The sequence below is a fragment of the Limtongia smithiae genome (genome assembly GCF_038497785.1).
Source record: "Limtongia smithiae strain NRRL Y-17922 unplaced genomic scaffold V1518scaffold_3, whole genome shotgun sequence".
In the NCBI taxonomy this organism is placed as follows: Eukaryota; Fungi; Ascomycota; class Lipomycetes; order Lipomycetales; family Lipomycetaceae; genus Limtongia; species Limtongia smithiae.
In genome coordinates this window covers 267,779-293,991 of record NW_027117624.1, presented here as the reverse complement: position 1 = coordinate 293,991, position 26,213 = coordinate 267,779, and the positions used below count along the sequence as shown (strand labels likewise).

General features: G+C 55.8%; 13 protein-coding genes across 13 annotated transcripts; 9 read left to right on the top strand and 4 right to left on the bottom strand.

Annotated features, from left to right (window-relative positions):
- Position 1: 1 nt before the first annotated feature.
- On the top strand, positions 2-1,739 carry V1518DRAFT_196222 (NADP-dependent oxidoreductase domain-containing protein). The gene is made up of 3 exons (XM_066900885.1): positions 2-352; positions 406-488; positions 541-1,739. The coding sequence occupies exons 1-3, from the start codon at positions 340-342 to the stop codon at positions 1,408-1,410; spliced, it is 966 nt and encodes a 321-aa protein (XP_066760593.1). The 5' UTR covers positions 2-339; the 3' UTR covers positions 1,411-1,739.
- V1518DRAFT_413206 (uncharacterized protein) lies at positions 1,609-3,235 on the top strand. Its single transcript, XM_066903269.1, has 2 exons — positions 1,609-1,836; positions 1,890-3,235. The coding sequence occupies exons 1-2, from the start codon at positions 1,754-1,756 to the stop codon at positions 2,758-2,760; spliced, it is 954 nt and encodes a 317-aa protein (XP_066760592.1). The 5' UTR covers positions 1,609-1,753; the 3' UTR covers positions 2,761-3,235.
- Positions 2,817-4,451, bottom strand: V1518DRAFT_413204 (uncharacterized protein). Its single transcript, XM_066903268.1, has 2 exons — positions 4,293-4,451; positions 2,817-4,216 (listed from the first exon to the last, which is right to left on the bottom strand). The coding sequence occupies exons 1-2, from the start codon at positions 4,392-4,394 to the stop codon at positions 3,041-3,043; spliced, it is 1,278 nt and encodes a 425-aa protein (XP_066760591.1). The 5' UTR covers positions 4,395-4,451; the 3' UTR covers positions 2,817-3,040.
- A 171-nt stretch (positions 4,452-4,622) lies between these two features.
- Positions 4,623-6,914, top strand: V1518DRAFT_413201 (Rho GTPase activation protein). Its single transcript, XM_066903267.1, has one exon. The coding sequence runs from the start codon at positions 5,107-5,109 to the stop codon at positions 6,730-6,732; it is 1,626 nt and encodes a 541-aa protein (XP_066760590.1). The 5' UTR covers positions 4,623-5,106; the 3' UTR covers positions 6,733-6,914.
- Positions 6,915-7,102: 188 nt separating this feature from the next.
- On the top strand, positions 7,103-8,479 carry V1518DRAFT_413200 (uncharacterized protein). Its single transcript, XM_066903266.1, has one exon. The coding sequence runs from the start codon at positions 7,142-7,144 to the stop codon at positions 8,189-8,191; it is 1,050 nt and encodes a 349-aa protein (XP_066760589.1). The 5' UTR covers positions 7,103-7,141; the 3' UTR covers positions 8,192-8,479.
- Positions 8,480-8,690: 211 nt separating this feature from the next.
- On the top strand, positions 8,691-10,006 carry V1518DRAFT_413199 (thymidylate synthase). Its single transcript, XM_066903265.1, has one exon. The coding sequence runs from the start codon at positions 8,848-8,850 to the stop codon at positions 9,874-9,876; it is 1,029 nt and encodes a 342-aa protein (XP_066760588.1). The 5' UTR covers positions 8,691-8,847; the 3' UTR covers positions 9,877-10,006.
- Positions 10,007-10,122: 116 nt separating this feature from the next.
- V1518DRAFT_413198 (glycosyl transferase family 4-domain-containing protein) lies at positions 10,123-11,825 on the top strand. The gene has a single exon (XM_066903264.1). The coding sequence runs from the start codon at positions 10,161-10,163 to the stop codon at positions 11,553-11,555; it is 1,395 nt and encodes a 464-aa protein (XP_066760587.1). The 5' UTR covers positions 10,123-10,160; the 3' UTR covers positions 11,556-11,825.
- A 1,858-nt stretch (positions 11,826-13,683) lies between these two features.
- Positions 13,684-15,429, top strand: V1518DRAFT_413197 (aldehyde dehydrogenase). Its single transcript, XM_066903263.1, has 3 exons — positions 13,684-13,835; positions 13,884-14,148; positions 14,196-15,429. Exons 1-3 carry the CDS (start codon positions 13,803-13,805, stop codon positions 15,386-15,388), a joined length of 1,491 nt encoding a protein of 496 aa, XP_066760586.1. The 5' UTR covers positions 13,684-13,802; the 3' UTR covers positions 15,389-15,429.
- A 376-nt stretch (positions 15,430-15,805) lies between these two features.
- Positions 15,806-16,851, top strand: V1518DRAFT_413195 (Metallo-beta-lactamase superfamily protein). The gene is made up of 2 exons (XM_066903262.1): positions 15,806-15,956; positions 16,009-16,851. Exons 1-2 carry the CDS (start codon positions 15,861-15,863, stop codon positions 16,801-16,803), a joined length of 891 nt encoding a protein of 296 aa, XP_066760585.1. The 5' UTR covers positions 15,806-15,860; the 3' UTR covers positions 16,804-16,851.
- Positions 16,617-18,045, bottom strand: V1518DRAFT_413193 (chaperonin 10-like protein). The gene has a single exon (XM_066903261.1). The coding sequence runs from the start codon at positions 17,934-17,936 to the stop codon at positions 16,851-16,853; it is 1,086 nt and encodes a 361-aa protein (XP_066760584.1). The 5' UTR covers positions 17,937-18,045; the 3' UTR covers positions 16,617-16,850.
- A 269-nt stretch (positions 18,046-18,314) lies between these two features.
- On the bottom strand, positions 18,315-19,686 carry V1518DRAFT_413192 (RmlC-like cupin domain-containing protein). Its single transcript, XM_066903260.1, has 2 exons — positions 19,039-19,686; positions 18,315-18,985 (listed from the first exon to the last, which is right to left on the bottom strand). The coding sequence occupies exons 1-2, from the start codon at positions 19,562-19,564 to the stop codon at positions 18,390-18,392; spliced, it is 1,122 nt and encodes a 373-aa protein (XP_066760583.1). The 5' UTR covers positions 19,565-19,686; the 3' UTR covers positions 18,315-18,389.
- A 212-nt stretch (positions 19,687-19,898) lies between these two features.
- On the bottom strand, positions 19,899-21,764 carry V1518DRAFT_371895 (Cupredoxin; the record flags this gene model as incomplete). Its single annotated transcript, XM_066901372.1, has 2 exons — positions 19,899-21,128; positions 21,177-21,764. 2 exons carry the CDS (start codon positions 21,762-21,764, stop codon positions 19,899-19,901), a joined length of 1,818 nt encoding a protein of 605 aa, XP_066760582.1.
- Positions 21,765-23,897: 2,133 nt separating this feature from the next.
- On the top strand, positions 23,898-25,931 carry V1518DRAFT_371926 (phosphoesterase family-domain-containing protein; the record flags this gene model as incomplete). The annotated part of the gene is made up of 3 exons (XM_066901374.1): positions 23,898-24,154; positions 24,215-24,480; positions 24,532-25,931. The coding sequence occupies 3 exons, from the start codon at positions 23,898-23,900 to the stop codon at positions 25,929-25,931; spliced, it is 1,923 nt and encodes a 640-aa protein (XP_066760581.1).
- Between the last annotated feature and the right edge of the window lie 282 nt (positions 25,932-26,213).

The following is a 26,213-nucleotide window of genomic DNA, read 5'->3' as shown; positions in this document are numbered from 1 at the left end:
GTAGCGTCGCCGCCAGAAGCCTGGACCTTGTCGCGCGATGACGGAGTTACAAAGAGCGGATATGGAATAGTGAACTTAACCCCGCGATGGACTTACCGTCATCATCGCATGAGCGTAGCTCCGCCGGTCTTCGCATATAAAGATCGTCGTGCTGGCGTCAATCGCTCCTGAGGATACTCTACGAAATCAAGCTTAATTGACAATATGCCGGTCGAATACAGACGGTAAGTGCGAAATTATCATGCACGCAATTCTCCCAGCGTCCGTGGATCGCTGATCAGAACGCGTTACAGCCTAGGAAAGAGCGGACTCAAGGTCTCGGTGCCAATTCTCGGATGCATGTCTTTCGGCTGTATGTTTTCATTGTCAATTGGCTTGGGAGAGGTTGGTGCTGACATGGTGCAGCGTCCGAATGGCTTCCTTGGGTCAAGAACAAGGATGAGGCGCTTCCGGTCTTCAAGAAGGCGTATGATCTCGGTATCACCACGGTATGTACAGACAGCAATTCAGAATATTGGGCGACATATTGATCATGTACAGTGGGACACAGCGAATGGATATTCCAACGGTGAATCCGAGCGGATCATCGCCGCGGCGATCAAGGAGTACAACATACCACGCGAGGAGCTCATAATCATGACCAAGTGCTTTTTCGCGAGCGACAAGAAGAACCTCGGTACGCTTGGCTTTATGTCGGATCTGAGCAAGGACAAGACGTTCGTCAACCAATTCGGCCTCTCCCGCGGCGCGATCTTCAAGTCCGTCGACGAGTCCCTCGGGCGCCTGGGCACCGACTACATCGATCTGTTGCAGATCCACCGCTACGATTACTCTGTCGAACCCGAGGAGGTCATGGGCGCACTGAACGATCTCGTCAAGAGCGGCAAGGTGCGCTACATTGGCGCGAGCAGCATGTGGGCATACCAGTTCGCGACGCTGCAGCACGTCGCGGAGACGCACGGTTGGGCCAAATTTGTGTCGATGCAGGACTGCTACAACCTGCTCTACCGCGAGGAGGAGCGCGAGATGATTCCATACTGCCTTGCCACCGGGGTCGGTCTTGTCCCCTATAGCCCGCTCTCTGCAGGCGCTCTCGCGCGTCCGTTGAGGGAATCGTCGCAGCGCAGCGATTTCAGCAACGAGCACATGGCGGCACTTGTGCCAAAGTTCACGGCGGATCAGGAGGATATCATTGGACGTGTCGCCAAGATCGCGGAGGAGAAGGGTTGGCGCATGTCTGACGTTGCGCTGGCGTGGGTGCTGAAGACAGTCTCGAGTCCGATTGTCGGCGTCAACTCTGCCGAGCGCCTTGAACAAATCGCGGGGGTCAATGGCAAGACGCTTACTCCCGAGGAGATCAAATTCCTCGAGGAGCCTTATCTACCGCACCCAATCCGCGGACATAAGTAGCTGGTGCAATTGTTCTGGCAGACTGCTGGGTGATGATTAAAAACACACTAAAATGAAATATCTCCTCCCAACACAAACTGCCAGCGCGCCGCACGCGGCTATGCGAGTGGCAATTAGAGTTGAGACGTGCGGCTTACTGCGCCACAGCGACGCTGTTTCGAGGCTGTTCCGCCAGTCGTCATCGCTTTTGCAACTACGCTATTATAAATCCAACGCTCCCTCCATTTGTACGCACCTATCCAGGACAGCCGGAGGAGACGGTATACGTACGACACGTCTCTCAACAACAGCACATAATACACAGAACGCAACCATAGCGACCCCGAACGAATTCGCTGACGATATGGCAGCAGCAAGCCACGAGGGCCTACTTAACGTCGGCGAGCACTGCTCGCTGTCTTCATGTCATCGTCTAGACTTTTTACCGTTCGTTGTGCCTTTTCTACTATTCATGCTTGAAGCTCTACTAATTACTTCAGATTTACATGTCCCGAGTGCAAATCCAAGTACTGCTCGGACCATCGACATGCCGACTCACACCAATGCCCTGCACTGTCAAAGAGAACCGAGGTGCGACGCTCACCCTCCCCTCGACGGTCGTCCCCAATCGCAGCTGCGGGCGGCCAGCGACTAGGTGGCAGCGGTAGCGAGAAGCGCATGAGCTGCTACGCACCCGACTGCAACACTGTTATCAACACTACACTATCCCCTGCAACCATATGCCCAACGTGCCGGAACATGACATGTCTTAAGCACCGGCTTACGCACAAATGTCCTGGCACGCCGATTGTAAAGCAGAGCAAGGAGATATCAGCGGCGAAGGCAGCTCTGGCGAAGTTCGCAGAGTGGAAGAACAAGCAGGGTGCGCCGCCGGTGGCTACTACATCTGCCAAGACCGCAACCACGGCAGGGACAACAGCAACTGGAATTTCAGCTTACCTGAAAGCGAAGACCGGCTCGAGCAGTGGCAGCTCCGGTTCCAGCGTCGTCGCGCGCGCCAAAGCCGTCGCAGCGCTGAAAGCCGTGGCGAAGGGCGACACAGCAGTCGCACCTGCAAGCCGTATTTACGTATACGTCGAAACTACCGTCAGCGGCTCGACGTCGAAGAAGGTCGAAATGTTCTTCGGCAAAGACTACGCCGTCGGCAAGGTTCTCGACAAGACCGCGCAGCGACTGCAGGTGACAAACCACAACAGTTCCAAGGCTGACGATAAGGATCGGTTGCGGCTTTACCATGTCGAAGGCGGCCGAGTGCTTGAGTTCTCCGAGAAGATTGGAAGCGCTCGCGTGCGGGATGGAGATACAATTGCATTGATAAAGGGACTGGTTTTGCCGTCATTGTTGCATTAACGTCACTGACGGGGTGTTTGCATTTGCTTCACTCTATAATTTTGTATAATATATAGACAGCCTATACTGTGTCGATTGAATAGTTGCTCAAATTAAACGAAGGTATGCTAATATGTATGACACTAATGTACATCCAGGCATGAAAACGGCCGCAAATTGTGTATAATCGTACATGAAGCAGTGCTTGGCACCGGCATCACCGGTAGGTTCCATCTTCCAAAATAAGAACGCCATTTCAAAACCACAAAAATTGACGACCGGATATGTTTCGAGCCTGACTCTACCACATGGAACCAAAAGGAATGTACGAGGAAGTCACGATGTCCAAATCATCGTCTGCATCGTCGTCTGCAGTGTATGAGGGAGTGGAATGGGAAATGCTAGAAAATGGATGCGATGGGGAAGATCGTGTAGACGGGGGAGTGTCAGGGAAGGATGGAGTAAAGAGCTTGGAGGGACTTGTGCTTGGTGTGGTCGTTGTGCTGCTAGCTGGAGTTGAACCATACTCGGAATCGTCTGACACAAAGTTGTCCAGATCGTCGAAATCGTCCTCGTCGCTGCCCACGTCTGTTGGATTGGCGTTGAAATATGCAGCAGAAAAAGGTGAAAGCGGCGAGGTCGCTATGGAAGGTGTCAGGGCAGTCGAGCTGATGGTAGTCGTAGTTGCGTTCGTAAGCATCTCGACGAAGCGGGTGTACCCCCATACTGACTCCTCCTCAAGTATCGCTGTTGAGTAAATGCACGACCGCGGTGTAATCCGTTGCAAGTTGCGGACGTCGCTCTTTGTGACTCGATCGCAGCCACGGAGGTCGAGTATCTGGATAGAAGGACGGGCGCACACGAGTGCGAGCACATTCGCGGGAACCACAGCCCACAGGAAGCGGAGATCAAGGATCTGGATTTTGTCGGCAACAACAAGTGCGTTCATGAGATAACTCATCGCCGATGTGCCGATCGCGAGGTTCCCGGCGAGGGACAAACGAGTAAGATTTGTGAACGTGTCAGCGAGCATGTATACCGCTCCGTCCTGGAGCCCGGAGAACGATAGGTCCAGTGAGACTAGCGACTTAGCCAATGCGGGTGCATAGCAAAGCGACGTGAACACCGCCGGAGCCACATGCGTGCCGTGGAACGACAGCGTGTTGATATGTGAGTCAGGATGTAGCTGTGCGAAGAAGGCGACGAGCGCTGAGTCTGGCGTGCGAGAGTAGTTCTCGAGACAGAACGTCTTCAGCGGCGGCGCGGAAGACGCATGCGCAGAGCCGAGGTGTCGGAGCAGTCCTGCGATGTCGGAGCCGCAGAGGTAGAACGGGTTGCGCAGCACGACTGCGGTCGCTGAGGTGCGAAATTGGCGGACAAGCGAGGACGCGGCCGTCATGCTAGCGAGGTGGCGTGGCGTCATGCGGGTGAGGTCAAAGACCGACCAGAGCGTTGGGTCAAATGCTGCATCGTGCCACTGGACAGAGGGAGGTAGTTAGTACTTGTAGGTCTGACGCGTATGGACTGGGCACAAAGGTGCGGGGAACACGAACAGAGCGACAGACGCAAGCGGCGCGCGCGAGCGAGTCGGGGGAGAGATACGCAAATATCTGAAGCAGACACTCCGCGGGGAGGTCGCTGACACCGGACGCCATTTGGGGAGGTAGATGGAGGAGGAGGAATACGGAATTGCAGTTTACGGCGGTTGTGCGATGCGTTGTCGTCGACGCAGCGACGTCATCGCGCTATGTTAGGCGTGTGCGGCGCAGGCGTTGCGGGGGCAACTCCACGTGATTAGGTACGAGGCCCTTGCCGCGTGATGCGTGCGGCTGTGGGCATCACTTCGTCCACCCAAAAAATACGGCGCAGCAACAGCTCATCATCGCCACGTACGTCTGCGCCCCTTCGCGCCCACGCTCTTCTCACGCCGCGGCGGTCGCCTCCCTCCTTATCCACCTTTCCACCTCTCCCCACTCTCCGCCGTGGCCTCTGCTCGAGCATCACTGACGCCTTTTGTTTTTGTATTGTGCCTCGCGCTACGGGTTCCTTCTCCTCCCGTCTGTGCGCTTGATTACCGCCAGGATTCCGTGCCACACCAGTCGTACGTATTTCCCTCTTCGTATATTGTTCCCCTTCACGACAACCAGTACGCTTTTTGTGCGTCGGCCATGTGTTGCTGTTTATATCGACTCACACTTCTTCGCTCCAGCTCACCTGCGGTCTTCGCACCGCTCTCCACACAGCCTGGCTGCCGCGCCGCAAGATTCAGGGACCTCACTCCCCGTATCGACTTCGTCAGACTTCATACGCTCGTGCCGGCACAGTTCTGAGTCCATAGTCGCTACGTCTGTCTCAGAAGCCTCCGGCATGGCCACCTCCATCGCGTCCTCGGCCACCGTGTCCGTCATGGCGACTACAGTTCAACGACGGCCTGCCTCAACTACGGCCCCTGATCCCAACACATCCTTGTCGCCCCCGTCTGAATCCACAACCTCGCCACAGCAGATGCAACTGGTGCCTATGGGTACCAGTCATGTACGAAGAAGAGGTGCGCGGTCATTATCACCTGCACGGCCGAAGCCCACGCAGGTGTCACGGCCGACGCCAGAACCGATGGAGCGGGGCAGTCTCTTTCTGCGCTTGAAAAACCTGTTCAGGTCGAAGCCGGCGACTGCCAAGCCTGCGACTGCGCCACCCGCTATTAATAGTGCGTCCGCGCCTGCCTCCGAGCGCCTGTCGATGCTTGGTGCAATATATCCAAACAACAGTCGCACCAGTAACACGCTCAGCAACCAATCTCTCATTCTTCCCAACGGTGTTGCGCCCCAGATGGAGGATCCTACAGATCCATACATTTTCGGCCGGCCAATTGATGAGTCCACGGCGCGAGCGTTTGAGCTGGAGCAAGGCGAGCAGGTGCCGCGGATCGTGTCAACATGCGGGAGATTCCTGCGGCAATATGGTCTCGATGTGCAGGGCGTATTCAGGCTTAGCGGCTCCGCGCGACGAATCCGTGAGTTGCAGCATTTATTTGCGGATCCGCCTGACTTTGGAAAATATGCGAAACTGGAGACCTGGAACGTACACGATGTAGCCAGCGTGCTGCGCCGATTTTTCAACACCCTGCCCGAGCCTCTGATCCCACTCGAGTTTTTCAACGATTTTCGCGAGGCGTTCATTGGAGACGTGCCAAGTGGACCGTCAACCGACGTGACTGGAATGCTTGCTGCCATGTCGTACGACGACCGACGGCTGATGATTATCAAACTCCAAGGACTCATTGATCGGCTACCGTCGGTGAACAGACACACCCTTGTGTACATTCTTGATTTACTACATACATTTGCAGAGAATAGCAAGTTCACGTTGATGACGGCGGATAATCTGTCGGCGGTGTTCCAGCCTTGCATTTTGTCACATCCGTCGCACGACCGGTTTCCGGAAGAGTATCGCGTGTCGCAGGAGTGCTTGTTATTTATGATTGACAATGCCAAAAACTTCAGCATGCATGTGGACACTGTTGCTGCAAGCAATAATATCCCGGAAACGGCTGTCAAGGAGAATGGAGACAGCACAGCTCTAGCTGTCAACTATGTCAGCGCGTCGGCAGACAACAGCGTTGCCGCCAACACGTTGAGCGTACAATTTTCGCCGCGAAGGAGTTCTGCTGCGTATCTGTCCGTGCCATCGGAGGGAGGAGCATCAACGGCGCCTGAGCAAAAGCAGCTGCTGACACAGACGCCAGCACAGACTTTATCACCGGCACCGGGACCTGCGGCATCATCTACTGCAGCTGCACGGTACAGCACAGACAGTTTCAGACCGAGCATACGAAGCGTGACGCCAGCGCGCTCCGATAAAGATAGCCGGCCGCTACCGAAGGTGGTTATTTCCTCTTCTCCAGGAAAGCCTTCGACTGTACAGAAAGTGAAGCGGGCCTTTAGCATGAAAAGGACGGTCAGTTTACTAAAGGCGACACCGACGACGGGTTAATAAAAGTTTGTCGAGGCGTTTAATTTCTTGGTCGTTGTATCGGGCTGCATGTTCTACTACCTGTACCATTTGTACGGTCTAGGTGTTGTCAGTGGAGCAAGGGATTGAGCGGTAATTTATTTTTGGTTAACTCGTGGGAAGGTTGTTGGTTGCGGTGTGTTCAGCACATCATCACAAGTCACAGATCACAGAGTAGCGTCACGTGTAGAAGTGTGGCGCGAAGGGAGACACATTTCGCCCGTGCGCCGCCACAGTGCGCGTCCGTGTGACTTAGACTAGCTCTGAAGTGGGTAAGCGCCAGGAAAGCCGCAGAATGTGCGCCACAACCGCCCCGCTCTTTAATCCGCTTCTCTTCCTTTCACTTCTTCTTCCGCTTCTTCCCGTCTTCCGCTCACTACAGCACCCACTCATGGCCCCCAGCACCGCCTTCAGCGTCTGCGGTCCCCTGTCCCCGCCTCTACGGGAGTCCGATTCCGCAGACTACGCCGGTTCTGCTATCGACCTCGTTTCCGCCTCCGCGCAGCTGCGATTTCTCGCTCGATCCAGTGCCGCAAACGCGGATCTGTTTTGGCAGCTCCGCTCATCCTCTCCCACTACCTCCTCTGCATCTCCCTCCTCCTCCGCCACCTCTTCCGAGCCCATGACTGCGTCCTCGTCGTCTGAGAGTGCAATCACCAGCGCCACCGCTGGCTCTGGTGATGACGTCGACGACTTCGCCACGCTGCCCCCCCTCAAAGACGGGTACTCTCTTGTGTACGTGCATATTATACGTCGAACCGACACGATTCCTGCCATCGAGCTCGCATATCGGATTAACGGCGCCACGCTGCGGCGGACCAACCGGCTATGGAGCAACGACTCGATTCACGCGCGGGCGTCTTTGTTGATCCCGGTCGACCAGTGCGACGTGCCACTGCAGTTTCACTTGCGCTCTCACTCATCCGAGGTGAACATCGCAGGCGTGCCTGCCGGTGCCGAGCTGCTCGGCTGGGGCGCTATTGACGCTATCGATGGTGACGTGGAGATTTGCGCGGTGCCGAACACCGTTCTGGGATCATTCCCTGCCGCCCGGCGGAAGACTGAGACTGGCGCCACGCAAGACGCGGTCTCGCGTGCATCCATTGACTCGCAGGCGAGCACGGCGACCATCGAAAGCTCTGCCAGCGCGGCGACAACGGCCACATCTACGAGCACTCTCAGTGTGGCCTCGTCCGCGCCATCGACTACTTCGACCTCATCCGCCCCCTCTCGACTCTCCGGCCTACGCGCTTGGACCCGGGCTTTTACGTGGTCCAACACCGCAATCACCGCGAACAACAAGTACATGCCGCAGAACCACGACCGGCAGACGTGGCGGTCGTCGAGCGAGCTGCAGCGGATGCCGCGGTCGTCTAGCAACAGCCGTGGCAACAGCTGCAGTGGCGACATGTACGAAATGATGCCGGACGACACACTATGAGCTGCGCCACAGCGATGCCAGTCATTTTTTTCTTCGCCACTGCTGCGGGCCGTCGACGGTTGCCCAGACGGCGGAAGAGGCAGATGCAAAGATTTGCGTGCCGGCGAGGGATCCTTGCGTGGTCTCCTCCCGCCTCGGCCATGTCCGCCATCTAGTTTGTTGTGTCTGTGCATTCACCTCCCGAGGCCCGTGCATTTCTCCTGTTTTCTCTCTTCACTTTTGTTCGCTGTTTCTTTTCGTTCGGGTTTCTAAAACTGGTTTAATAATATATGCATTTGGTATGGTGACTTGGTGAGCTGTGTATATTGTAGGCGGCGTGGACGCTGGTTTCATCGCAGAGGACGATTTGCTTGTGGGGAAGCCACGAGACCGCAGCTGTTCTCGCTAAACGCTGAGTCACACAGCCGCTCTGCCTCTTGTCGGTCACAAGTCACGCCGCTAACTCGTGGGGCTAGGGCAATTTAGCGCGCCATTGACGTCAATATCTATGAGTATTGCGGGAGTTGTACTGCACGTGAGTGTAAGCGCGAGGTGCTCGTGCCAATTACATCGACACGAAAGTCCCACGGACTTTTAAGTCGCGTCTATCTCGCGTCGCTGTTCTCAGTTCACCTCCGTCAGCACACCACCACCATCTTCTCGTCCACACCACACAAATGGCGCCGTCAGTCGTTCCGCTTATCACAACAAATGGCTCCGCGTCTAGCACAACCGCCCCCGTCGCCACCGCCGCGCTTCCGCCAGTTGACATTGACGCGCCGCGCTTGCGCATGCACACGGGCGCGTCGCCCAATGCCGAGGAAGACGCGTACCTCGCGCTCTGCGCGCAGATTTTACGCGCCGGAGAGAAGCGATCAGACCGGACCGGCACTGGCACGTATTCGCTGTTTGCGCCGCCACAGATGCGGTTCTCGCTGCGTGACAACGCATTCCCGCTGTTGACGACGAAGCGCGTGTTTATGAAGGCGATTTTGCACGAGTTGCTGTGGTTCGTGTCCGGGTGCACGGATAGCACGGTGTTATCGCAGAAAGGCGTCAAGATTTGGGATGGCAATGGCTCGCGTGAATATCTCGATAGCATCGGCCTTTCCGACCGCGCGGTCGGCGACCTAGGCCCTGTGTACGGGTTCCAGTGGCGGCACTTTGGCGCGGAGTACACGGACTGCAATGCTGACTATACCAGCAAAGGCGTGGACCAGCTCACGGAGCTTGTGGACAAGATTCGTAACAAGCCGTATGACCGCCGCTTGATTCTGACGGCGTGGAACCCTGCGGACATGCACAAGATGGCGCTGCCGCCGTGCCACATGTTTGCACAGTTCTATGTAAGCTATCCTAACGGTCCCGACTCGCGCGGCGAGTTATCGTGTTGTCTGTACCAGCGCTCGGCGGATATGGGCCTCGGCGTGCCGTTCAACATTGCATCGTACGCTTTGCTGACGATTATGATTGCAAAGGTGTGTGATCTCACGCCTGGCGAGTTTGTGCACTGTCTCGGTGACGCGCATGTGTACCTGGACCACGTCGAGGCGATGCAGACGCAGATTGCGCGTACACCGCGCAAATTCCCGAAGTTGTTTATCAAGCAGGACAAGGTTGATAGCATGGACGACTTCAAGTACGAGGACTTTGAAGTGGAGGGCTACAAGCCGCATGGCAAGATTGAGATGAACATGTCGGTGTAAGCGAGAGGGGAATTTCAGAGGTGGATTGTACGATATCTGACCGGTTAGAGGTTTGTATTTTTATGTTATTGCTTAGTTTCTTGCATATATACGGCACACACTACTCAATGGATAGAAGTTGATACAAAAACTGGTGGTAGGGTGATGCATCGCGAATGCGGCGTTCGGGAGGAATGTGACGTGAATTGAAGGAGGGTAACTCTTCTCAGGGCTCATTGCGTCCTCCCTCCCCCACTCCTGCTATCACCATCCGCAGGCCGACAGATCCGCGCATCACACACGCAATGGCACCCGTTCAGATGACACTGTTGCTGGGCATTGGCATTGCGCTGGTGTGCAACTCCAGCTACGATCCGCTACTGGCGTGCCTAGGTATCTCTGTGCTGGCCTACGTGGCCACATGCGCGCTGATCCCGAGGCTGGGTCCAGACTTTGTGCGCGTGGGGTTTTCGGGGAAGGATATGGGCAAGAAAGACCGGCCGCTGATCCCAGAGACTATGGGCGCGGTATGTGCGGTTGTGTACCTCGCCGCGATGTTTGCGTTCATCCCGCTGCTGTTTTACAAGTACTACGTCACCTCGACGAGCGGCGCAGGGAATAGAGAGCAAGGCGTGGACGCTGGGATCGAGATGCTGCACACTGGGCGCCAATTACGACTATTTCCGCACTCGAAGCTGGCGGAGTATCTCGCCTCGTTGTTATCACTGTTTTCGATGCTGGTGTTGGGTGTGGCTGACGACTTGTTCGATATCCGTTGGCGCAACAAGCTACTACTGCCCGGCCTCGCGGTGCTACCGCTCGTGTTCACGTACTACGTTGACTTTGGTGTCACACAGATTGCGTTGCCGGCGTCGATTTACAGGCTCTTGTTCCCGGACTCGCCGCCCATGCCGACGATCGTCGACATCGGCGCGCTGTACTACGCGTATATGTTCGCACTCGCAATATTTTGCCCTAACTCGATCAACATTCTAGCCGGGATTAACGGACTCGAGGCGGGTCAGGCACTCGTTATTGCGATTTTTTTGCTGATTAACGACGCGGTGTATATCCTCCCTGGTCGGGTGTTGGGAATTTCGCCGATACATCCAGCGACCGAGGCGCATTTGTTTTCCACGTACTTTGTGCTTCCGCTGATAGCCGTCACGCTCGCTTTGCTTAAGTATAATTGGTATCCCGCATCAGTGTTCGTCGGTGATACGTTTTGCTATTTTGCCGGCATGGTGTTTGCGCAGGTCAGCATTCAGGGCCATTTCGCAAAGACGTTGATGCTATTTCTGATGCCGCAGGTGTTCAACTTTATATACTCCGCGCCGCAGCTCTTCGGCCTCGTCGCATGTCCACGACATCGGCTCCCCAAGTTCAACCCGGAAACGGGACTACTGGAAGTCTCCAAAGTCACATTTGAGGCCGCGAAGTCGCCAAAGGGACTTCAAAAGCTGCTACTTTCTACGTTCTCATGTCTCCGTCTTGCGAAGCTTGACGCTGACCCGAAAACCGGCGCCATCCTTGCGTCGTCAAATTTGACAATCGTCAATCTCGTGCTCACATGGACTGGCCCATTGCGAGAAGACACGTTGGCGACGGTTATGCTCGGCATCCAGGCGGCGTTTTGCACCGTCGGGATTGTCGTGCGACATACCGTTGTTCCGCTGTTGTTTGGCAGAGACAACACTTAAGCTGGCATCTGCGCGGGGTGAAAGGTGGATCTCTGTATCATATCTAATTAGACTAACCGTGTTAGCGTGTATATTTCAAAATGGGGGTAATTATCTGTATTCAAATGTGATTAGACTAATAGTGTGTCCGGTGCTTTGTATTGTTTTGGTAGCTAGGTCATTACTTTATGTCAATTGACAGCTAGCTCTGTGTTCTTCTAGGTGTATCTCGGCTTGTACCACTCTATCGCAAGGTAGAAATACCGAGTGGTTGGGTATGATACGTAAAGGGATTGCTGGCTGATTTAGTTATTGATCATCTAAATGGTCAGCTGATGTTGTTTCCCATGGCGCTCTACTGCCTGCCCTCCGACTCGGTCAGTAAAACTACGCATCACTAATTAAGTTAACCAGACCCCCGAACGGCTTCCGTAACCAGTCTGACTACTTGAATACCATCACAAAAATAGTCGCGTCAACAAGCCAAACTGACGTTGCGGATGAAGCATCGAGTTGGCGCTAGGATATGGTTCACGCCCCAACGCCGCGCAGCCTGACGTGACTTGACGCGTTTTGGCACCAACATCAACAACGCGTCGCTCGATTTCCAATTGCTGGGTCTGCTCAGCCCACTTCTCCCTTACTTGTGTTTCCAACGTTGCTGAGCCACTCGCCACTTCAGCCTGCCATCGAGCTAACCAACACAGCTAGATCGATCTTACATGTACACCGGGCGGTAAATTATCGTCAACAGCGACGCGGCTGGCTTGTTCGACTGGAGACTGCTCGTCGCAGTTTGACGACGAGCTTCGGCATCATATAATGAGACGAGCATCCACGTCAAACTCGATAGCGCGCCATGCCCAAGAATCGATGATATGATCCAACGTGCTGCTCCGGGCTCGCGGCTGCAAGCAAAGTGTGTACAAAAGCCAAGGTAGTCTACCACCACAACATGCAAGTTGATCAACAAGGGTTGGAATTCTGTAGTGTTCGTCGCCGGGCGACCTGTGTCTGCGTTCTGGCGAATTTTCAGCGAGGACTGCCGAGCACACACCTAGCCAGCTCGTGCGCTGTATCTGTCACCCGCACTTTAGGATCCTGCTAGTTTTGTGTTATTAACGTCTCTCTGTCGACAAATGTAGCTACGATAAGAGTATTTTAACCCTCAGAAGTGGTTCCGGGAGCAGCAGGTAGGAAGAAGGAACGCGTCCAATGGTGACGCCGCATCCGATGAGGCTCACGCTAACCTTGTAGTCAACCTCCACCTTCCTCAAGCGAACTGGCGGCCGGAAGATCATGCCGGGCGTGCGGTAAATATGGACTCGACCAATTAAGCTTTCCACAAATGTGAACGGGGAAACTACAACATATTAGAAGACTAACATCGTGACCGGGATTGCAGTGTTTTGAGAAAAATAAGCTCTGGCGTGCAAGGGCTGAGAGGATGAATCATAGCCTGCATCTGAAAGCGACTGGTCGTTCAACGCATAGGAAGACTCGGAATTGCATTTCAAGCCAGGTTTCAGGATGAACTAACTGGAAGCTCTGCCGCGCGTGTGTTGTGTAGATTTCTGCTTGCAGAATAATTGCAGAGCGGGGTCTTGGAACGCGGAGCGGAGGGGTTGGTATCATAACCGCGCGTGCGCTTGTCCACTATCTCCTCTGACCCGAGTTGCAGGTCCAGAAATTTTTAGGAGACTACTCGCATATGCGCCTTGTTGACACGGTACTCGGAGTTAGAAGCATGAGCAAAAATCGTGTCGGAGTCAGGCGACGAGGAGAACTAGACCCTGCAGGGCTTAAGGTTTATTAAGGGTCTGCGCCACGTGCGTCGGGCCGGGTAGTCTCCGGCGGCAGTGCCGGAAGGGGACTCCGTCGGCGTCCAGACGGGAGAGGAAGAGGGATGCAGGCGCGCACCTTGCAGAGCAAAGACGGAGAAGTGAGATATGGCGGCCGGCAGACGCGCGGTCGGAGATTCGCGCGCGGGGGTGCTTACGCGTGACGCGTTGTGTGCGGAGTCGTGCGCACGCGGCAGCAGCGTGGAGTGGGCGGCGGCGGGACAGGGCGGAAGGCTAAACCGCGAGAACCGCAGCGGAGCAAACGCCAGCGGAGAACGTTCCGGCTTATTACCGTAGACCTCCGAAAAGGCGCTGCGAGTTGTTCCGGGATCTGCACGCTTATCGTAGGCTCGTTCCGTGACGCAAGAAGATCGGACGTATATAGCAGTCGGCGGGGTCGTGGCTCTGATGTCGCACGCACTCGACCATGACCGTGTTCACCCCCGAGGCTATCAAAGCGGCACGTACTTGTCCTGGAGCGAGCGAGGTGCTCAACTAACAAGCGCAGCTCAATGACCCGTCGCTTTTCATCGGAAAAGGCTTCATTGGCGGCGAGTGGACTGTGCCCAGCTCGGGCAAGGAGTTCCCGGTGTACGAGCCCTCGTCTGGCACGGTGCTCGGGATGGTGAGCGACTTTGGGCTCGCGGACTTTAAGCGCGCCGTCGCAGACGCCGAGACCGGGTTCCAGAAGTACTCGACCTCTACGACGGCTGCGCAGCGCGGCCAGCTGCTGCGCAACTGGTTCAATCTGATCATGGCGAACGCGGACGACAGTATGTGCAAAGTGCGTTGGCTGTGAAGAGGAATGCTGACTGGGCAGTCGCGACGATCCTGACGCTGGAAAACGGCAAAACCTTCGCGGAGGCCAAGGGCGAGGTGTCTTACGCCGCGTCGTTCGTGTCGTGGTTCGCGGAGGAAGCACCGCGATCTTACGGCGACGTGATCCCGTCGTCGACCCACGGCAACCTTGTCATGACATACAAACAGCCCATCGGCGTGTGCGCGATCATCACGCCGTGGAACTTCCCCGCCGCCATGATCACGCGCAAGATCGCGCCGGCGCTCGGCGCAGGCTGCGCGGTGGTGATCAAGCCCCCCAGCGAGACACCGTTCACGTGCATGGCGCTGATCGAGCTCGCCGTGCGCGCAGGGCTTCCGGGGTCGTGCATGCAGGCTGTCCCCACCAAGGACCGCAACGCGGCGACGGAACTCGTGACAAACCCGATCATCAAGAAGGTGTCGTTTACTGGCTCGACCAGCGTAGGCAAGCACCTCAGCAAGCTCGCGATGGACACCATGAAGAAGGTGTCGATGGAGCTCGGCGGCAACGCGCCGTTCATTGTGTTTGAGGACGCGGACATCGACACCGCGGTCGACGGCGCGATGGCGTGCAAGTTCCGATGCTCGGGACAGACGTGCGTGTGCGCGAACCGGCTGTACGTGCATGAGGCGGTCGCCGACGAATTCACGGCCAAGCTTGTCCTGGCGGTGAACCGGCTGAAGCTCGGCTACGGCCTGGACCCTGAGACCACGCAGGGCCCGCTGGTGAACAGGGGCGGTGTAGAGAAGATGACGGCGCACATCGAGGACGCGGTGTCCAAGGGCGCCAAGATCGAGACCGGCGGTCGCAAGCCCGCGCTGCCTGGCTTCTTCCACGAGCCTACGGTGCTGAGCGGCGTCACGTCTGCAATGGCTGTCGCCACAGACGAGACCTTTGGCCCGCTGGCGCCGATTTTCACGTTCAGCACCGAGGAGGAGGTCGTCGCCCTGGCGAACAACACCGAGTTCGGTCTGGCGGGCTACTTCTACAGCAAGGACGTGGCGCGCGTGATCCGCGTGTCGCGGGCGATTGAGTGCGGCATGGTGGGCGTCAACACCGGCAAGATCAGCGCGGCGGAGGCCCCGTTCGGCGGCGTCAAGGAGTCCGGCGTGGGCCGCGAGGGCAGCAAGTACGGCATGGCCGAGTACGAGACCATCAAGACGGTCACAATCGGCAGCGTGCTCCAGGTGTAGTCCGCGTTTGCTAGCAGCCAAAAATACACGATAGAGAATGCGTCTGCAGCGCCGCGTCGCGCGGCCCTCGCCAGTGGTGCGACTCCGGGGCACGTCCGACCACGCACGAGTGCGGGGCGCGGTCTGAGCGCAGAGTCTGGCGCGGCCGTCCCCGCTCCGACGGCGTCTGGAGCGCCCGAAGCGGCATGCGTGCCCGCCAGGAGCCTTGTCCGCGGCCGTGGCGATGTGCCCGCAGTCGAGCAGAGCCGTGACTCGTGCAGGCGGCGAGAGGGTCCGGCGGCCGGGGCCGTAACTGGCCAGGGCCGGTGGAATGAAAGCTGCGTGGCCCCCGCAATACGCGGGGGGCGGGGAGGGTTAGGGCGGAGGAAAGCGGGGATGCGCAGGCTGGCGGGTCGGCTCGCTGGCTTACTCGCGGCACAAGTATCGGCTACTAGCTGCCAGAAACTCAGAGCTATAAGACCAGATAGTCTGCATGCCATTCGTCTGCCGCTGTGAACCCGCACTCCACGCTCGTCCACGCAGAATGGCACTCCCCTACGGCACACTCCCTCAGGGCTCGAAGCTATGGGTGCGCCCCCTGACCTGTCCACCACGCGCGGTGCTCATTGCTGACATAGCAGCTCCTCGACCTCGGCGACCTCAGCATCGACGAGGGCGAGGTCCTCTCGGGGTCCACCGTCTTCCCGGTCAGCGCGCCGCCGGTCAAGCACAAGCGCCGTGAGCTCATCATGATCTCCGCACTCGTGCTGCACCCCAAGCGCGGGCTGATCCTCTACGACACCGGCACGTGCGAGGACGTCCTCACCTCGTGGGGCTCCGCGGCGCTCGAGTGCATGCCGCGCTACTGGAACAAGGAGAAGCACTCCCTCCCCGCCGCCATCGCCGCGACGGGAAACGACATCAAGGACGTCAAGATCGTCGTCATCAGCCACCTGCACTCCGACCACGCCGGCGGCCTGGAGCACTTCATCGACACGGACGTCGAGGTCTGGGTGCACGAGGACGAGCTGAAGACCGCGTTCTGGTCCGCGGCCACGGGCGTGGACACCATGTTCAACAAGGACTACCTGCTCATCGGCGGGCGGCTCAACTGGAAGACCTTCAGCAGCGAGGTCTTCACGCTGTTGCCGGGCATCACCCTCCACCGGTGCGCGGGCCACACCGAGGGCCTCGTCATCTTCCATCTCACGCTGCCTGCCGCCGGCGACGTCATCTTCACCGCGGACATGTTCCACGTGCCCGAAAACTACTACCAGGGTGTTCCTCAGGGCACGCTCATGCGCAACTTCTACGCCTGGAAGCGCAGCCGCTCCTACATCATGACCCTCGTCAACAACCTCGAGGCGCGCGTGTGCTTCGGCCACGACAAGGTCTGCTTCTCGAATTTCCCCCTCAGTCCAGCCTATCTCGAATAATGAGCCGTCTATGTATAAAAGTAACAGAATATCCATCTTGTCAGCCCCTACTTCAGCAACTCCGAGTGCGGCGTGCAGATAATCTTGATGTGCTCGTCCTTGTGGTTGATCAGTTCCTCAAAACCCCCGCTCACGCACTTGTCGAGCGGCAGCCGCGCAGTAATCATGCTGCCGAAGTTCTTCAACTTGCCCGTCGCAACCGCGTCAATCACCCCCTCGAAGTCATCCCACGTGTACCCGATCGACCCGATCAGCCGCTTCTCGTACATGAGCGTGTCCATCGGGTTGTACACTGCAGGCTTTTCCCACAGCGCGATGTTCGTCGCCGTGCCGCCCGGCGCAAGCGCCTTGATCGACGTGGTAAACGTCGCCTGCACGCCCGAGCAGTCGTATGAAAAGTCCACACCCTTGCCGGAAGTGGCCCTGAACGTCTCCGCCACGACGTCGGTCTCCATCGGGTTCATCACGTAGTCCGCGGCAAAGTCCAAAGCCTGCTTGTACCGCGCCAGCGTCGGCTCCGACACGTACGTGGCTGACGCGCCGAGTGCCTGCAGACACAGAATCGCCGCGATTCCAATCGGTCCCGATCCCAACACGAGCGCAGTCTTGCCCGCCTCAAACCCCGACAACTTGATCGCGTGCCATGCTACCGACAGCGGCTCCATCAGCGCGCCGAGATCGAGGCCTAGTCCCGGCGGCAGCTTGTGCACTTGGTCGCACGGAATCACGACCTTCTCGGCCATTCCGCCGCCCCAGCCCGACAGCCCATAAAACGACGGTCCCAGAACGCACAGGTTCTTCCGGCCCTCCTTGCACGGCCCGCATTTCCCGCACGCGAGCGTCGCCTCCACACACACGTTGTCGCCGGGCTTGACGTTCGTCACATCGCTGCCCACGCTCAGCACGATGCCTGAGAACTCGTGGCCTAACACGATCGGAAGCTTCTCGCCCGTGATCGGATGCGGGTGCACCGGGCAGAATGTAGGCCCGCCGACGAACTCATGCAGATCGCTGCCGCAGATGCCACACCACTGAGGTGCGATCAGCACGTCGTAGGCGTGCGTGATCGTAGGCTCCGGAACGTCAAAGTCCAGGCGCACGTCCTTGTTGCCGTAGAATCGTAGGGCGCGCATTTCTTTCTGACTGCAAGTAGACGGGAAGCCACAGGCCGGGCGGGTGGCCCTTATATTTGGCAGCGCCGGCGCCGACAACGGCGACTCGTCGCCTGTTCATGACATCACAGGGCCCTCACCAAACCGTTTCTGGAATTTATGCGCGCTGTTACTGCTTTCCCCGCCCATTCAACAAACTTGCAGATTTACTCCAGGTTTCTCTCTTAGGATCGCTGTTGCTTGTGGGGTAGTGTGCGTTGCGCTTGTCTTCGCGACGTCGTGCGCTCAAGATGGCCGCTTCTGGTTCGTGGGGTCGTCTGTTCGTAACGTGGGCGCACCCAGATATGAAGTACTGCAACCCCACTCTCTATACTCCATCAGTTATCCACGGCCTTATTGTTAACCATCAAAGCATCCATTAACTAAATAGTGTACAAAAAATCCCACTTAAACATGATCAACAATGAGCATACACTAGTTTCTGATCATCTTGGCGATCTTGCTCTCCCAATTCCTCCCGCGCTCGAATCCGTTCGAGTTGCTCTGGAAGTCCATCACGGCCTCGTAAATCTTCTCCTGCGACACCGCAACGAACGGGCCGTACTGCACGACCTTCTGGTCCAACACCTTGCCCGCTATAATCACAAATCGCGCCGCTTGCTCGTACTCCTCCGGCACGGAGATGTCGATCCCATCGCCGTCGCGGTTGAACACAACGTTGTTGTACTGCTTCGCCTTCTCCGTGCCGACGAGTAACTCGCCCTCGAGCACGTACGCGAATGTGTTGTAGTCGGCCGGGATCGGCTGCTGGATAGAGCCGCCCGGCTGGATCGTCACGTCGAGCATCCAAACGGGTGTGTACGCGAGGTCTTGCACGCTGTCCACGCCGTACGACGTGCCGGAGATAACCCGGATTTCGAGCCTATCGTTCGGCTTCACAATCGGGATCTCCTCCTTCCGCAGATCGCGGTAGCGGGGTTCCACACTCTTGAGTTTCTCGGGAAGGTCGACCCATAGCTGCAGTCCGACGACGGGGGACCCGTCCTTCTGTGGGCGCGGCATTTCCGCGTCTGGTCAAGTTAGTATTCACACATCACAGAAGCAGAGCAAAAAAAATACTTACGCATAATTCCCTTGCCGGCAGTCATAAACTGCAAATCGCCCTCATCGATCGTGCCCGCACTGCCGGTAAAATCCTCATGATCAACCTGTCCGTGCAACAAATATGTAATCGTCTCCTGTCCACGATGCGGATGGTCCGGGAACCCGGCCTTTCCACCAACGAAAAAGTGATCGAGCATCAAAAAGGGCGAAAAGTTGCGCAATCGCGCAGTGCCGACGGACCGACGCACACGCGCGCCGGCGCCCTCAGCTTGTTCGATCGCGAGGAAAATCTTCGCCACAGAGCGCGGTTTGACGAGGCTTGCAGTGAATGACATTTCCTCTTCTTTGGTAAGGACGAAGGTTGGGTTCTTGGCTGCGGGGGGTGTGACAATGGAGTCGTTCGTAGTGGCGGTGGTAATCGGAGACTTCAGGCCTACTGTAAAAGGTGTCGACTGCGGATAGAACAGTCGAAGAATGCTAGAGTAGTTGAGAGCTGCGTATGCTACGACTAACGGTAGTAAAAAAAGTAAGAAACCAGACTTCATCGATGGCCTGACGGCGCAATTTATAGATCTCCCGGTCTTTCGCAAATTGCAGCTGAAGAAGAAGCGAGAAAGCGCTGAAGTCGGGCTTGCAGGATCTTATGTAAATCCCCGTGACAATTACCAGTCGGCTTATCGGATCAATTTTTGAGCAGTGCGGCTCAACTTATTCATTCTTTGTCAGGCCGCAACGCCGCACGCCGTCAGTTTCCATGTCGGAACCCTAATCGATGTCTTGGAACGAACCCCATAGAATGTTCCCCCAGTTACAGGTCAGCACTTACGCAGCATTCGTCATGAACGCGAACTGACTACATTTGACTCAGCTACTCTTCGATCAACGCGAGGGACTGCCGTCATGCATCGGCTTGTGTCCCGCTTTTGCACGCTGCGCGTCACCGGGCAGCGGTCGCAGCAAGCGACTTCCCAGCTCCCGCTCGACGCGACAATGCTCCACCATCTCCTCTGTCACCACGTCCCGCGCCACCCCGGCAACGTTGAACTGCATCATCATCCCGCCCGCCACATGCCACGCAATATGGCAATGAAGCGCCCATATCCCTGGACTATCCGCGATGAACCTGATAACAACGTGTCCGAGGCGGGGTACCGTCACAGTGTCCCGCCGGATGGGGTTGTCCAGGTTATACTCCGCTGCGTACTGGGGAAACCACTTTCCTATACCGGCGTGCTTTTCCTCATATGTCCGTAGAACCCAGAAATCGTGCCCGTGCAGATGGAATGGGTGCTCGCCCTCGTCGCTGTTGTTGATAATCAACTCGACAACACTGCCGAGAGGAATATCGACGACAAGTTGGTCGCCTCCCCAGAACTTGGTGTTCCGCCGCGCGCTGACAGTTGGTACCATAACTGTATCTGCCGCGTCGACCAACCCGAGCGCAACTTGTAAATTTGGCGCGCCAATAGCGGGCATGAAGGATGTGCGGTTGATGAAGCCGTATGGCGCCTGGTAGACGCGGTCCAGAAGCATGTTTTTCGGGGAGATTTGGATTGACATACCCGCGTCCGGGACAGCTATGGGGTTGAGCGGCTTCAGCGCTGACACATCGAGATCCACGCATTCGCTTGGGGGAATGGCGTCTTGCCATTCCACCGATTGCGGAGCAACGCGTTTGACCAGATGGTCGAAGAATTGTCCAAACCCAGGCGTAGCGTAGTAAATCGTAGCGGTGAAATCAGGATCAAAACCAATCGGCCTGTACTTGAAACATGTACTCTGCAATCGCGCCCGCATATACACCGCCTTCAAAATCGAATCAGCTTCAACAATCACTGAATACCTCTGCCCAGGCGACAGCGTCAATTTATACACCTCCGCAGCCTCCACTTCCGTCGAGTCGACTTCGATCACGCGTAATATGTGATCGTCGATGGAAAAATTAATTTCCGAAATGGCGGACGCGTTCAATATGCGTAATCTGTAGCGCTTGCCGCGCTCGAATGTGAAGGTTGGGCGAGAAGTGCTGCCGCGGGTACATGTGACGTGTTTCAAGCGGTCGCAGTTGGCGGTGCCGCGTCCGTTGATAAGACCGCCGTCGGGTACTGGCTGTACGACTTATTAGCTAAGCAAACGTAGTACAACTAGTGAACGTACCTCATAACCGGTGCTGTCTTTCGACAAATACCACTCAATGTTCTTCCATCCCGGGGTATGATAGTAATCATGCAACACAATAAATATCTCCTCGTCGTAGTCACGTCCAAGAACATAATGCTCCTCGGGATCGTACACAATCAATCCGCCAAACACGCCGTCAATCCGCTGCATGCCCGAGTGCGAATGCCACCAAAACGTGCCTGACTGTGTCAAATTGAACGCATACGTGAGGGAATCATTTGACGGGATACCGCACTGCGTAACACCAGGAACCCCGTCCATACTATTCGTCCCGCGCTGGTGTAGTCCGTGGAAGTGAATACTCGTGCTTTGATTAAATAATGGAAGCCTATTGATGATGGTGATCTTCACAGAGTCGCCTTTGCGGGCGCGGAGGATCGGGCCGGGGAACAACCCGTTGACGAGGATCATTTCGCGCTCGACGCCGTCTGGCGCGCGTGTCGCTGGCGTAACCGTCCATTCGTATTCGTGCAGCCGCGAAGGAGAATGGTATATCTGCTGGATTTCTTGTGATGTTGCTTGCAGAGTATTCGATGTTACTGAAAATAGCTGTGTAGTGGTCATGAACAGGTCCAGGCTTCCGGTGGAAGATAACTCATAGCCGGCAATCAGAAAGCATAGTAAACTGGCTATAAAGAGACCTAGTCGATGTCAGGATATACACAACAACATCTCGACTAACGTATGGCCAAATACCAAATCTCCGTCGTAATAGCATAGCTCGGTCGATCACTTATACTGAGTCTGCAGTTCGTTCATCGCCAGCAGAGAGCGAGCGCACGAAGGACAACATGCGGATAGCATCTCTTGCCTTGACACGCTCACCCAGGACGCAGATCATACTGCATCCCATACAATCAAGCATCTAACCAGCGTGCTAGATCAAACTGCTTACAAAACTCCAGTATCAAATTCATCGTACGGCACTGACGGGTATGCAAGGCACAGAAGCCAGCTAGCCATGCACTAGCCTAGAGCTCAGGCCCGTTTAAAATTGTTCACTGCAGGTTCAACAACATGAGCACAATATCAGAATAGGCGCTGTGAGCGCGGTGGTATCTTCGACTGACAGTTTGCACGGGTGTGCGAGAGTGGACGTTATTGGCCGTCACCGCGAACATCGCGATCCCAACTCGCGCCGTGCCGTTCATCTTCTGCACTCATCATCGATCGGCCTTTGCCGAGCCGCACATGAAAAACGTGCGCTTAACCTTAGAACCCCGCAAGCCAAGACTCGGCCACTGCGCACCCTGACCCTGCTGATAAAAAGCTTGACTATGTTCCTTGCTTAGTAGTACTCTACGCCCCGTGTCTTCCGAGTTTCGAGGCGGCGGATTCTGAGCCAAGCGCGATAAGCGACACAAGCCGCCGTTGTGGGCGCCAGTCAGGGCGCAATCTTGAACAAATTTTGACCTAGATTTAAATTTTCCGAGTATGTGTGAACTGCGCGATATGCCTAGAGTGGTCATGCATTAGAAATGCACATGGACAGCGGCATGAAAGTGGTTAGTCCTGCCGAAATTCACATGTGCTAGCTTTTCCAGGATCAAACAGGGCCGCGCGCTTATTTCTCTATCGGCCCGCTGAATTCATCGGAAACTGCTCTATATCCCTTCTTAACACACTGACGTCAATCTCATAGACGGCTCCCGTGAGCCGACGACCGACCGACAGTGGCACTTCATTTGACATGTCCTGTCGTAGTTGCTCCTGGTAGCGACGAGCTGCATTCAGTAACTGCATGGTGCGGAATGAATCGCTAATTGGCTGTTGCATTTGACGTGCTCAAATACCTGATTCTCAGTCCCATGACTTCTGTATTGCTGCCATACTTGCTGAAAAGTCGAACTGACACATTTTGGACTGAGTTGGTGGAGGGGTTCGCCCGCTTGCTTCTCCATGCCTGATATCGCGCCGGCGTTCCGGCAAGTTACGTTTTATATCACCGATATTCAGTTCAGTACATTCCTCCTTGTCAATGGCATACGTGATAGACGAGGCTATTCTGTGGAGCAAAGTACAAACCACTCCTCTCGTCGACGTCATCTCGTTCGGCGGCTCCACCAAACCTGGCAACACAGCTGACATGCCGTGCGTCATTTCCGCGACACGTTCGAGCACGGATCTACGGCTCTAAGCCTGCATGTTGTCACCATTACTTCGCAATGCTCGCGATTGGCGACCGCTATCCTCGTGCGCGGAATAATACTTCGAGATAGGCGACTCGAAGCTTCGGTATCGCGCAATATATGGCATATCGGAAAATTTCTCTGACCTCGTCCCTCCGCAATATCCTTCCGGTTGGCATTCTGTTGTCAAATCGAGCTCTCACCTTTTGCACACGTGCGTACAATGCGAGCTGAATTGATATCACGGTACCAGAATATGCTACCAATAAGTGCGGGCATGCTACTGCGTCTGTACCGGGTGACCGCGGAGATTGCAATTCAAGACATCAATGAACAAACTTCCCTCCGCCGCAGACCCTGCAGCAATAGCGCGAACACGATGTTCTTGACTTGTATATTGGCAATGTGATTCGTTTGATTGGGTCTGTCGAATTCACCCCGGAAGCAGCACGCGTTCGGCATACACAGACTTCGTTGATATAAGAAGGTCGTCGCTGTGCCCTAACGTCATCAGCTCTACGATCTTACGGATTCACGGAATATTCTCACACGCACGCTAGTCAGTACAATGTCGTCTCTCTCTTCGACTTTGCTCATTGGTCTGGTCTCGGCATTGGGTGTCGTTGCCTCGTCCAAGAGCTCCTCCAACTCCAAGACATCTCCGACCTCACAATCTACTTCTGGTTTGGCCGATATCAAGCATGTCGTCTACTTCATGCAAGAGAACCGTGCGTTTGATCACTACTTTGGCACTATGGCTGGTGTTCGTGGATTCAAGGATCCCAACGTTCAGATCAACAGCAATAACTTGTCTATCTGGTACCAGTAAGTGGCTGATATACACAGCAGATGGGTGGAACACAATGACTAACAAACTCCGCGCAGACCCACCGACAGTACCGAGGCCGAGTACCTCCTTCCCTTTTATCTGGGCGCCAATGCTTCGTATAAGGCCGGTATTCAGTGCGCAGATGGTGGTTCTAACGACTGGACTGAGAACCACGATTCTTGGAACTGGGGTGCCATGAATGGCTGGGTAACCAACAACTCCGAGTATGCGTGGGGCCATTACGAGCGCTCTGATATCCCGACTCACTTTGCCGTTGCTGAGGGATGGTCCCTAGCGGACATGTACTCTGAGTTCGTCATTGGTAAGTTTGTGAAATGGTACAGATATTGACAAATTCTGACATTGTGCACAGGACCGACAGCTCCTAACCGTGCCGCTTGGATTACCGGGAACTTGAACATTGGCTCGTACCTCGGCGATCCAGAGACCGTGGGTGGTCCGTACATCGAGAACTGGTCGACTGATGGCTGTGAATACAACGGTGCCGTTCCTTATGACTGTTATCCTCTGACCTGGAACACCATGCCTGAGAATCTCGAGGCACAGAACATCTCCTGGTTCGTGTACCGCGATTCTGACTCGACCAACGACGATCCCATGTACTACTTCAAGAACTACCTCGACTCAGCTTCCAACGGCACGCTCGCCGAGAAGGGGTTGTCGTATGCTGGATTCCCGCTGTTTTTGGAACAGGCTGCGAACGGAACGTTACCAGAAGTTTCATGGATCATCGGATCGTTCCCGCTCTCTGAGCATCCCCCAAACACGCCCACTTCTGGCGCGTGGATTATTGAAAAGACTATTGAGGCTATTACCCAGGGCCCGCTTGCTAAGGACACTGTTATCTTCATTTCCTACGACGAGACCGGTGGCTGGGGCGACCATGTCCCTCCGTTCTTGTCTCCCAACGGTACCGCTGGCGAATGGACCACTGACCCAGAGGACCTCAGCAACTATGTCCCAGCTGGCCCCGGATTCCGCGTTCCGTTTTTCGCCATTTCTCCTTGGACTCGCGGTGGTTACGTGTTCACCGAGCCGTCGGACCATGCGTCGCAGCTTATGTTCTTGGAGGAATGGGCCGCCGCGAAGGGCAAAAACGTGACGCTCGACACTATTACAACCTGGCACCGCGAGCATTTGTCGAACCTCGTCAACATGTTCGATTTCAGCAACCCTGACTACTCGGTCCCCACACTTGCTAACGTTTCCTGGCCCGCATACTCCGACGGCGCGTACGTCGCGACCACGATCTGTCAGGACGACAACTCCGGATATATCCAGCCGCCGGTTCCTTACGGCCAGCAGAATGAAACAACCGCCTTGTGGACCGAGTCCGGATACAAGCCCATCCGTGGCGCGCTCACCGAGGGCCGCTATCTCGTCTTTGAGCAGGAACACAGCGGCCAGAAGTACGCTATCACCAAGAAGACCGGCTCGTCCGAGATCCAGTTCTCCACCATCTCGACCAACTACTCCGACCGCGAGCATCGCTTCATCGTGCACCAGATTGGCGACGCGTTCTCTACCTTGTTCTATATCCAGTCCATGGACGGCGAATATTTGAACGCCAACGGTAAGTTCTACAGCACTACCGCCAAGGCATCGGAGTTCACGATCACGTTCACGGCACAGAAGGGATACGCGATTGAGGTTGACAGCACTTACTACGCCGTGCAGCCGAACAAATATGAGTTCTCGAAGTCAACGACGAAGTCGTATTACAACATCTACTCCGTTGCGTACGACAACTAATCGCTTTGATCACGAGAGATTTTGGGGGGGATGATGTTACAAGTTGACCTGAACAAACACGAAATATATTGATTAAGGGGTCTGACTACGATGCTAGAAATTCGATTAGTTATCCGAGGAAGCAATACTACAAAGTACTAGCTTAAGTAATAAGACGAATGAGCGTCCAGGTCACTAGCGTATAGGGTATGGCTGCAACACTCTCATGGTATTATTGCCATGGGCGACTGATAAACTATAATTACTGGCTGGACAATTAGTCTGCACCGCCACGACGCCACG